The sequence below is a fragment of the Procambarus clarkii genome, chromosome 18 (assembly GCF_040958095.1).
Source record: "Procambarus clarkii isolate CNS0578487 chromosome 18, FALCON_Pclarkii_2.0, whole genome shotgun sequence".
NCBI classification, from domain to species: Eukaryota; Metazoa; Arthropoda; class Malacostraca; order Decapoda; family Cambaridae; genus Procambarus; species Procambarus clarkii.
This window is the reverse complement of record NC_091167.1, coordinates 43,726,874-43,738,827: the sequence shown is the minus strand read 5'-3', so window position 1 is coordinate 43,738,827 and position 11,954 is coordinate 43,726,874. Positions and strand designations below refer to the sequence as shown.

Sequence of the window (11,954 nt, the reverse complement as noted above, 5' to 3'; positions counted from 1 at the left end):
TGGGGGGTGCCCAGATATTTTTTCTAAGATGGTGCCTGTTTACTGGCAGTCTGAGGAAGCAAATGGGAGCCTGATGTATGTGCTGGACTTTAAATCTTATGTGGTACTTTAAATCCCTGTTTGACTTGCACAGTGTAGTCAGATATGGGGCAATCATCCTGGTTTGACATGCACAGCTGAAAGGTTAACCCTTCCTTTGGTATCATGGAGCCAGTGGGGGAGGGGGAAGTTTACTCACATCTTCAATTAGTTATTAAGGAGTGGCTGGATGCTGAAGCAATCAAATTAACCTCCATTCTGTTGTTGCTGTCCCAGTTGTTTCTGATCCTCAAGTTTTGGCAAAACTCCTCAGTTTTCTATTACCTCTTTGGTCTTGAATTGCTTTTTCAAGGCACTGTTTGTGTTAGCTTTCACTTTTAGTTGAAAAGTTGATCTTTTTCTTTGGTTTTGGCCTTCTCTGTCCTTTCTGGCTAAGAATGAGATGACTGGTTTCCAGAGGGATCCCTTGGTTATTGTTGCTTCGTTGGTTCGGCCAAGGGGGTACATTATTGTCTGGTTGTAGCTATTCACCATTACCACCAGTCTACTAGTGGTGCATGGAGGATGCTTTGTGGATCTGGTAATTACCTAAATGTAATTACCTAAGTGTAGTTAAAGGATGCGAGCTATGCTCATGGTGTTCTGTCTTTCCAACACTCTTTGTCATATAATACTTTTTGAAATGACTGATGGGTTTAGCCTCCACCACATTATCATTCAACTTGTTCCAACCGTCTACCACTCTGTTTGCGAAAGTGAATTTCCTTATATTTGTTCGGCATCTTAGTTTAGTTAGTTTAAATCTATGACCTTGTTCTTGAAGTTCCAGGTCTCAGGAAATCTTCTCTTATCAATTTTATTGATTCTTGTTACTATTTTGTATGTAGTGATCATATTGCCTCTCTTTTTTTCTTTATCTTCTAGTTTTGGCATATATAATGCCTCTAACCTCTCCTCGTAGCTCTTGTCCTTCAGTTATGGGAGTCGCTTAGTGGCGTGTCTTTGCACCTTTTCCAGTTTGTTGATGTGCTTCTTAAGATATGGGCACCATACAACCACTGCATATTCCAGCTTTGGTCTAACAAAAGTCGTGAATAATTTCTTCAGTATTTCGCCATCCATGTATTTAAAAGCAATTCTGAAGATAGGAAGTGTAGCATAGGCTCCTTGCACGATGTTCTTTATGTGAGCCTCAGGTGATAGTTTTCTATCTAGAACCACCCCTAGATCTCTTTCTTTATCAGAATTCTTTAAAGATTTCTCACATAATTTGTAGGTTGAGTAGGGTCTATTCTCCTATTCCATACCATGGCATTTATTTACATTAAATTCCATTTGCCAAGTGGTACTCAATATACTTATTTTGTCCAGGTCTTTTTGACGGGCATGACAATCATCTAAGTTACTTATCTTCCCTACTATCTTAGCATCATCAGCAAACATGTTCATATAATTCTGTATTCCATCTGGTTGATCCTTTATGTAGACAGTGAACATTACCGGTTCAAGAACTGAACCCTGTGGTACTCCACTTGTGACATTTATCCAGTCCGATACATTGCCTCTTATTACCTGTACTGCAGTCATTTTCTGTCAGAAAATTTTTCATCCATGTTAGAAGCCTACCAGTCACTCTTCCAGTATGTTCCAGTTTCCAGAACAACCTCTTATGTCGAACTCTGTCGAAAGCCTTTTTTAAGGTCCAGATAGAAGCAGTAATCCCAACCATCTCTTTCCTGTAAAGTCTCTGTGGCTCGATCATAGAAACTGAGTAAATTCGTTACACTGGATCTTCCAGATCGAAAACCATACTGATTGTCTGATATTATATAGTTTTTCCCAGGTGTTCTACCCATTTATTTTTAATTATTTTTTTTCCAATATTTTGACTATTGCACTTGTCAATGATACAGGTCTATAATTGAGTGGATCTTCCCTGCTGCCACTTTTGTAGATTGGAACTATGTCAGCCTTATACGTCATTGTATAAGGTTTCTTGTATGTCCCTGGTTTCTTGTTTCAGGGTCAACTTGTCTCACTGTCAAAATTTAACCAGCCTGCAGTGTACCCTCAGGCCCATGATTAATGCTCTAAAGTTTGTGACTATCTACTGTACTGTATTTTCAAATATGTCCTGGACAGAAATTTGGGCTCGGGGTTTTGGTGGACCAACAGAGGCTAGAGACCAGATACTCGGTGTTCCTGCTCTGCTCTTATATAGCTTTGGGACAGTTAACTCTTTGCTAATCCTCCTTCAACACATGGCTCTGTTTTGTGGCTTTCCTCTACCAATTGTGTTCCCCTTTTGTTTTGTTCTCTGCGGTGACATTTATTTATTTATATACGTGTATATATATTCAAGAGTTCTTAAATTCTTATAAAGACCCCTAGAATGCATAGTGTTTCGGGCAGGTCCTTAATCCTAATTTTTCCCCGGAATACGACCTGCCAAATTGTTTAACACGTGTTTACCACTAAGCCACAGAGACAGCATTATTGAGCCACTTTAGGAGTCCTCTAAGAAAATGAGTGTTTAATATAAGGAAATTTCTCTTTCTAGTGGATCCTTGGTGACTTCTAGGACCATCACTTCATTCTAGGGCCTAAGTTTTCCCATCCTCCTGGCTAAATGACTAACGGTCAGGGCTAGAGGATTAAAATGTTGGGGTTCAGATTAACCTGGTGATGCACAGTTGGAATTAACAGGTGAACTTCTTCATGACCAGGTGGTTCACCCGATTCTCTGTGTTACGTCTCATCAGGAACAGGCATTTACACTGGTTTCTTGATGTCTATTAACCCCAAAATTAACATTTAAGAAGATAAGGTTTAATACTCTGTTCTGAATTAATAAATCTTGACTCTCAAAATTAAGAGTAGCTATATGATCTCTTCAAGCTAGGCCCTACAACTTTTCCTTCTCAGGGCATTGATTATTACAACTTCCTTTCCAAGGTAATAGCTCACCTCTTCCTTGGGCTGGTGCACCACAAAAACACTTAACCCTCTTATCAGCCATTATTAATGGTCTTTTCTTTAACAAAATCGTGAAATAGGCCATTGAATGCACATCAGGCCTACTCTCATCACAAGAGTACCTGCTGACTGTGCAGGTTGGGCCATCCACTTGCCACTATTGGTCCTATATGGGGTACACATGTAAAAGTACGACATTGTAATGTGGGGACTTGGAAGGCTATTTTTAAGTTGAATGTTCATAAGGGGTAACCCACTTCATAAACAATTTATAAATTAAAAATAGGCTACTTAGCAAAAGAATAGTACTGTACTGCTATTTAAAGTACTGTAATGTTCTATAGTGAATGCAATAAAATGACTTGTAGACTGTGGTATAATGGAAACAATATATACATGTAATTAGATATTTTACTTACTAGGCTTGTTGACTTTTGTGTATAGTAGAGAACCAGATCATGATTTTATTTTATACATGAATGCATTCATTTAAGATGATAGACTGTACAGTTCCATTAAGGAACTTTTATTAGATGCTGGCTTAGCTTCTGTATTAGCCCATAAATTTGATTTTTTTTTCAGACAGAGTGCAATGTACAAAGTTAAAAGTTGACATGCAGCTAGTGTCAAAATGCACGAACTCTTCACACAAGTCCTCTCGCACAAGGATCTCTCAAAGGTAAGTTTAAATCTGCCTTGCTTATTTATAGGGTTAAAATATTCATGCAGGTACAATCATTTATATACATTTACAATTTTTAGAGAGAAACTTGCCCACATTCATATACTTGCAAGGCCTGTTGTACATGCCCACTGAACATTAGAGATAGTCTTGCCTTCTTGCCATTCCTGTATGCCAAAAACAAAAATAATTTAAAATAATTTAAAATACAATTTAATTATTTCTGGGAGCCCCCAGTGGCTCCCAGTAGCTATCTCGGTGAGATTACTAAATTCAAATGGGTCAGATGAGATGTGGGAGTTCGGTTTTGCTTCCCGGGGACCAGAGGCAAAACTTAGCCCACTCACAAAGGCATGGAGAATGAATGACAATTTGCCACTTCACAGGGAAAGCATCCAAAAAGTCAGTAAAGCTTTACAGACAATTGGAGGGATAATAAAGACCAAAGCCTCAACTGCCAAACAACTTCACAAATGAATCTCGCAGAACAAGAGACACATTCAAAGCTAGTATGAAACTTGTAGTCCTGTCATGAATGCCACCACCAGGCAGCCTGGCTCTTGCACATGGCCATCTTTCCTAATAAATTTTTAACACTGATGTTTTCTGGACAGTAGAGCACTGTGTCTTTCAGACGTGGCATTCCCTTTTGCTTCAAGATAAGTGCCAGCCATCCTTGGACTTGTTCCTTCAGGGGTCATTTGCTTTTATACTTTATTCTATACTGTATCCACTCAATTTAAAGACCTCTAATTTACCATTCCGCTGGTTCTCACGACCAAATTTGAGATCGGTAACTGGAGCCTTATTTGCAGTCACTGGTCATTAAATCCAGAATTCAGTGTTGCATTTACGAGTCCATTGCTTGTTAAACTGAAGGCCACTATTGGGTTTTGTGTGACAAATTTATCCTGGCTAAGCCAAAGTTTTCAACAATGTGGATAAGAAATGGTACCAGCATTTGATGTGGCTGTGGGAGGAATGAGTGAATTGAGTGTGTGTAATTACCGAAGTGTAGTTACAGGATGAGAGCTATGCTCATCTGACAAAGAGTTATGGGAAGATGGGACACCACAAATGTAGCTCTCATCCTGTAAATACACTTAGTTAATTGCAGTTAGGAAATTATACACTGAAATAGAAAGGACAGGTTGGAGGTAGGTGACTCACTTAATTAGAAAAAAAACCGTGTTCAGAATAGGAATGTGTGTTGTTATTGGCATTTGGAGTTTAATGTCTGAATTTAAGTGATAAAATATATTCTGTACTGTACTATAACACAATTATTTAATATGTATCTCTCTTTAATTACAAAGTTTTTGTTTGTGGCTGATGTTTTCTCTTCACAGGCTGGTGATTTGTTTAATGTGTCCGACCACTTGATTGTAAACGATCTCACCGATGTCGTTAATAAAATTTTGGAAATTGCCAGCTTGCCTGAGTATACGCGAAATGACAATGACCAGAGCGTTGTTGAGATTTGTATTACTCGTGTCACATCTGCCATCAGGTAAGAAAAGCTAATTATATTTATAAGCAAAGTGAGAGTTTGAGAGTCGATACATAGGAAGAACTTACAGAAGACTTTACTGTCAATTGTAATGATATATAAAACCACTATTAGTTACAAGGTGTAGCCTAAATGAATATGTGATCAGGGCACCACAGCAGAAGGCTGTTACTGGCTTAGAGATAAGTACAATGTTAGAATGTGATTCTTTGTACAATTTTAACATCAGATTTTTGATGAGTAGGATTTTATGGTTTTATGGTCTCCAATTCTACTGTAAAATGATAGCATGATGTTCATACAGATTTTCTGGGGGGGGGGGGAAGGCTCCAAGGTGCGACTTGATAGGTGCAGAACTTTTCATAGTGGCTAGCAACAGGGAGCCACTTTGAACCTACTAGAAAGAGACATTTCATTACATTTAAAACTGGATTTGTACTGAATTCTTATTCTAAATTTGATAACTGATACCACTTGTAATACTGTGTGGTATTTTATTAACAGCAGTACAGTACAACCTCGATTCGTTGCACTATATGGGATCAACCCGAGTTCGTTTTAGGGGGGAGGGGGGTGACTTCATTGCAACTGGTGATGCCTTCAGTAGGCATTTGCATCTTTTTTTTTTCCTTGTACACAATAAAAATGCATTATCAAATTATATACTGTTCCTATATATTACTACTCAACAAAAAATACTGTTATAGGTTTATTTACCTTATTGTTGGAGTATGTCCATATTGAATTCTCATGGAGTTGTGAATACTGTATTGTAAATACTGTACATACAGCATTGTATTATACAGTTAGCACTATATTGATTATGATTATGATTATGTAGTTCTGCTGTATGTTGAGCACTACAATACAGTTTATGAAAACTATTGTACACTAAAATTACTGCAACAATAATTTTAACAGTTTAACACTATGTACTTAAATTTAACACGTGTTCTAACTGTACACTCCACACACATACACGATGTTCTAGATGTTTGCATCAGTTTTGCTGGTGCTCGCTGCTGTTGTGTTGGTTTCAGCTGCTTAACCCCTTAACTGCGTTGCCTCCAAATATGACACCCCCTAATGGGCAGGAAATAAATTCTCTGGAAAAAATTCTTTTGATTTTTTAAAGTGACAAAAACCCTTCCCTCAGTATGGGTATGTAAAAAAAAAAAATTAAAATTGTGCTTTCTTTGGCTGTTATGGGGTCCGTAAGTTGGTGCGTGACGTCATCATTCCCCGTTCGCCCGTGATGTACGCTCCTGGGGCCAATTGGGCTCCCGGGGCGGGGCGCACGAGTTGCCGCGAATATATTTATGTTCATTTTTTGCGCACAGTTCCAAATACATTTTATTTGTTTTACGTGCTAATCCTATGTATAATGAACACGTACACTATATTATGGCAGTAAAACATCTGTACTGTCCGAAGACACTGTGTTACGTGCATGACACTTGTGTACACATATACTGCACATATTTACTATGTATCATGCTAATTTATGTATATATACAATCTATTTACACACTATACACTGTCACACACTATATACATTCATTATCAACACATTCAGAACACCACAAGTGAGAGCAGCCACACCCAGCCAGTCTCCCTCACTCCAACATCTTACTCGCCAACATTGCTCCTCCCACCATACTGTTATTGTTCTTATTACACTATTTACACATATTGTATATACCTATCTACATGTTTTATTTACCAGAACTATGGAAGTAAACCAGTATTGTGTCCAAACAGTACAGTTGCCACCATACACTGCATGAAAAATCACACAGCAGACGATGCTACGATTACGACATAACCTCCCTCACCAAAATAGCTCCTCTCAACATTCTCCTGTTGCTGTTATTACACTATATACACACACTGTATATACCCATGTACATATGTGTTGCCCATAGCGAACCACTAAGCTAGTATGGTGAGCAAAACAAGAGTGGCTGCCACACACACACAGTGAGGCTACCTCAATTCTCTCCCTCCCACACCAAAATTCCTCCTTCCACAATACTATGCACAATGCTAACTATAACCACAATCCTGCTATTATCACAATCCTGGTCACTAATTCCTGTAAATGAATAATTGACCACATGTTTATTTTGATAAGGAACCTAAGAAGTCATTTGAAGATTCCTAGATGGACAAAATAATGCTGTAGTGCTGTGGCTAGCACTGTGAACATCGTGAACAGCATTGAATCACTGATATTTGAACATTGTACCCAGTCATTATCACACTCAGGCTCTTCTATAATACTATCATTGCTAAATATTACCAGTTTATTTAGCTTGTATTATTTTGTATTCTATATTTTGACATTATTAGGCAATGCTGTGGTCACGCTGAACAGCAGTGCTGTGCGCTCATGCTGCGAGCGACAGCCTTGGTTGCTCACTCACTACTGAGGCTCCCACACCCGGGAATGTGGACCACAATTTTTTTTAAAGATGGCATCTGTTTACAAGAGCCCTGAGGAAGCTGATGTGAACCCCATGTAGCTGTGGGAGTTTTGAATGGAACGTGAAAAATACAAATACCCGAAGGCGCGTTACGCAAACCAGACGTGAGCCTGCAGGCACGTTGCGCAGTTTAAGGGTTAATGATACTATGGCAATTTTCCTGTTCTTAACCTTATGCCTATTCATAAATCTTTCCAACCATTCTTCACTAGCTTGAGAATCTGGAATGTTCATCTTTGAACATCAATCACATCATCATGGATGGATTGGTGGCTGACTGGCGGGCAGGCAGGCTGGGTGGGTGTAGGCGGGTGGTGTGGGTGGGTTTTAGCAGGCAGATGGGCAGCTGTTTGGGCGGGCGGTGTGGGTGAGTTTGGGCCCCCTTCAGACAGGTGATCTTTCAACACCGCATTTGACAGGGTATTGGGAGTTGGAGGCGCATGCACCAGCCATGGTTGTTCAATCAGAACTGATTTTCATAGTGCCCAGTGGTATACTGGGAATTTTTTTTTTCAAGATGACTACCGCTCACTGGAGGCCTGAAGCCTCCATCTTGTAACCAACCTACCGCGCTCACCTTTTTAATCTTACAATATCCTGACATCGCTCCTGAGTCGGGTGGCACACTGCCATACCCCATGTTATGTCATGTGGCGCAGTTCAGTGGATAATGAGCAGCAACATGCAATAATATACATTAAGTACTTGCATAGTATCGTTACTTATTTTAGAGCTTTTCTTTTGTGCTGTTGTTTTACTGATTTTGTACTTTGAATAAATTACTATATCTGCCATTTTCTAATCAGGAAAGAATCATATGGAATTAATTTAGTGTGACTTTTAACTTGTCTTCTTCAGGGAAACTGGAAGTATTGAGCAGCATGCAGAGGCCCTTGTGGCCCTCCTGCAGACTTGTCTCAACCACAACCTCCGACCGTCTGCACGTGACCATGACCCTCCACATGCTAAGATTGCTTCTGATGTGGTCTCTTGCATCTTCTTGGTGAGACTTATCACATGCTCTTCAATTATTAGATGATGTATGAGAGAGGGGGAAAGGGGGGGGGGAAGAGAGAGGAAGGAACAGTGGAGGAAATGAGTGTGGAAGAAAGGAAGACAAGAAGGTAAGGAGGATATCAGTATGCAAAGGGAGAAAAATATTAAGAGTATGTGAGAGGAAAGGATCACTGTATGGGTAACACAGTTGCAACAGTTATTGTAATGTAGTATTGAGTGGAATTGTGTACCTAATGCTCATATGATTTGATCATCCAATTTCTTGCATGCTTTCTGGAATTAGCCATTTGCAAGCACAAGACAGAGATCACAAATAGTAAGTATCAATCTAAAGCCTCTCAGCTATAAATTGGTTGTATGATAATTTCTGTATCCTATGTATAATAAAATATGAATTTACTTTTGTTGATTAAAGCATTGTTGTATTATCTTTTTCTGTACTGTTATTGTTTGGTCTGCACTTAATCTTATTCAAATAGTTTGATATTACAATAGTTTGCTTTTAGCAGCATCATTGGTTCCTATTTCTGTACTGTATTTGCTGTTTGTTTCCTCAAAGAAGTTGCATTTCTTAAGAGGGGTTATCTTGAGGTTATCTTGAGATGATTTCGGGGCTTTAGTGTCCCCGCGGCCCGGTCCTCGACCAGGCCTCCACCCCCAGGAAGCAGCCCGTGACAGCTGACTAACACCCAGGTACCTATTTTACTGCTAGGTAACAGGGGCATAGGGTGAAAGAAACTCTGCCCATTGTTTCTCGCCGGCGCCCGGGATCGAACCCGGGACCACAGGATCACAAGTCCAGTGTGCTCTCCGCTCGGCCGACCGGCTCCCCAAGGGGTGACTTGAATTATGATATAACTTACTACTGTCAATCTTTGGAACTTAACCTTTCTGCGAAGGCTCTTATGGTGGCTCCCTGTTGCTAACAACCTGGATAGCTCCACCCAATTTGATGCATACCAGGATCCTTGTCAATCATTGTAAACCTACTGGGGACCAGAGGCCAAAACCTGGCACCCCCCCCCCTCCCTCTATAGAGGTGCAGGGATCTGAGGATGCGTTATGATAGTGCCTTCAAAAAAGTAGAGTGAGACAAAACAGTCACAAGCAAGGTAAACAAAACACAGAAAATGAGACCCTGAAGCTATTCACCCAGTCATTAGGTGGTTCAGCCCCCTGGTATCAGCTGTATACTGCCAGTTGGTCATATACTAAGCTACTGGATTTGCTCAGCTGACACATCAAGCCATTTAGCTGGGTGTGAAGTATCGATCTGTCACTCTTGCTCACCTTGTTAATGCTAGTGCCATAAAGAGCATGAGCTTCTAAACCGTACCCTAGAGTACGAACTAATGAAACCTGTCTTTACTGTATAGAAGGTAAAGGAACACTAGGGTATACCCTACAATAATACTAACAGTAATCAAATAATCAAATGCACCTGGGCAGACATTCCTCACCGCTACGGGCCAAACGCTACATGTGAGTTTGAAGGCTGCTAGGTTGCTCTGTACCCTTGTCTCAGGGTGACACTCACCCTTTGTGCCTCTGTCATGCTGCCTGTTGGGGCAATGACACCTTTGACCTGGAGTCCTGCAAGTGGTGTTCCTTGCTTGTACTCCAATTCACCCAGTCCACTGTTGTTGATATTCGGGTGTAGGTAGCTTCAGTGTTGCATACATGGTTTAGGGTGCTGCAACGAGGTAGGTTGGTTGCCTTTCCGGATGCCCCATAGCTGCCCCACTTGGTTATAGAGACCCAAACTTGGGGGGTGTCACCCTCTCCGTGGTGTTCAGGTAGGTGGCTTATTGAAGGTGTCCCCTCCTGCGGTTCTTCTGGCAACAGTATGGACTTTCTTGGCGGTCCTTTCGCCTCTTTCTGTTCCTTCGTTGTTGTTCTCAGTTCTGTCTGGGTTGTTTTGTCCTCTCTTTGGGGCTGTTTCTTGTTTCGGAGTCTTTTGCCAATTACTGTTGCCTCTTCTCGTGCAATGATGGTGGGGTTGTTCGTGCTTGCATTCAGTGTCATGCTGTTTTGTCCCTGTTTCGTGTGCTTGATCGCTCTCTTTTGCACCTTTAGCCTGCTCATGCGCTGTTTGAGCCTGCCTGGTCTCTGGACTGGATTTTTTTTCCTTCTGTTTATTTGTGTTGGCCCCTTTGATTTGTGTTTTGTATGCTTGGCCCTGGTGGGCGTTTGCTTGTTGGCTGCAGGCTCCTCCTTTTCTGACAAGGGTTGGGTCGGCTGTCTTCTGGTGGGGTCCTTTGTTTGTGGCTGCTTGGTTTCCTTGGCTGGGGGTACGTCCTGCACGTTGTGGGTGGTGGTTTCGCTGCAGCCTTTATGGCATGGGTGCTGTTTCGGTGGCCTCATTGTTGGTTCCTTGGTTCCCTGTTCTGGGCCCATGTTTCTCGCATCTGCTGTGTCCTTTTTGCCAACCTGAGGTCTGCTCATATGCTCCTGATGTCCAGTTGTTTGGGCATGTTTTGGGCTGCTTTTCGAGTGTGAAAGGTTTTGGAACATACAGGGTATTGGCACCTGGTGTCTTGTGTTTGTTCTGGGTTCTTGGTGGACCTGTGTGACTTTGAGTCATGTGTTGTGATTGTCTGTCACTTCTTTGACTTGTTACCTGCAGTGTTGCAGCCTCTCAGGTTCGTGTCCCTTTTTCTCCTCTGTGGGTAGTTAGCTTCAGGGAGCCGACAGAGCTCCCCCCAGAAAACCAGCATTAAATGTAATGAAATGCCAATTTCTGGGTGAGCCACCTGAGGCTCCATAACACCCTCCCTCACCCCAGGGTGTCAGTGTTTTACATCATTATAGAACTGAAGGTGGTGGGACCCGGCTGACCTGGTCCGTCTCCGTCCTCCCCCCAAACAACAGGGGGGGGGGGGACCTAGTGAGTGCTAATTTCAGGAAATTTTGGTGGTTTGTTTACATTGTTGAGGAGTTCTTTTGGAAATTTTTGGGCTACGGTTTAGTTTTTAATTATGCAATAGCCTGTTTTGATTTGCCTATTATTCTGGGTGCCTTTCCTTGGATGGTAGGAAAGATAATAAACTTTAAATGTAAGGTGTTCATGTGCCTCTAAGAGGGGGGGGGCCAGGTTCTGGCTTGTGGTCCCTGGTTGGCAAATAGAACTCCACAACTGATGGTACTAAGTAGTAGGACACTTAATCAGTATGGTAGCTTCAAGGAACCTCCAGGGACTCAGCCAGAAATTGGTGCTTCATTACATTCAACACTTGTGTTTTTT

At 41.3% G+C, this 11,954-nt stretch overlaps 1 protein-coding gene across 9 annotated transcripts in view; it reads left to right on the top strand.

Annotated features, from left to right (window-relative positions):
• melt (ventricular zone expressed PH domain-containing protein melted) overlaps positions 1 to 11,954 on the top strand; it is a 63,612-nt gene that overhangs the window by 986 nt on the left and 50,672 nt on the right. For 5 of the 9 annotated variants that reach the window (XM_069326557.1, XM_069326562.1, XM_069326556.1 and 2 more), the window contains exons 2-4: positions 3,598 to 3,694; positions 5,047 to 5,207; positions 8,552 to 8,696. In XM_069326557.1, the coding sequence (XP_069182658.1) occupies positions 3,647 to 3,694; positions 5,047 to 5,207; positions 8,552 to 8,696 (354 nt within the window). In that variant the 5' untranslated portion in view covers positions 3,598 to 3,646. The remainder of the gene's footprint in view (positions 1 to 3,597; positions 3,695 to 5,046; positions 5,208 to 8,551; positions 8,697 to 11,954) is intronic. The other 4 variants (XM_069326561.1, XM_069326558.1, XM_069326555.1 and 1 more) reach the window with 1 other exon arrangement.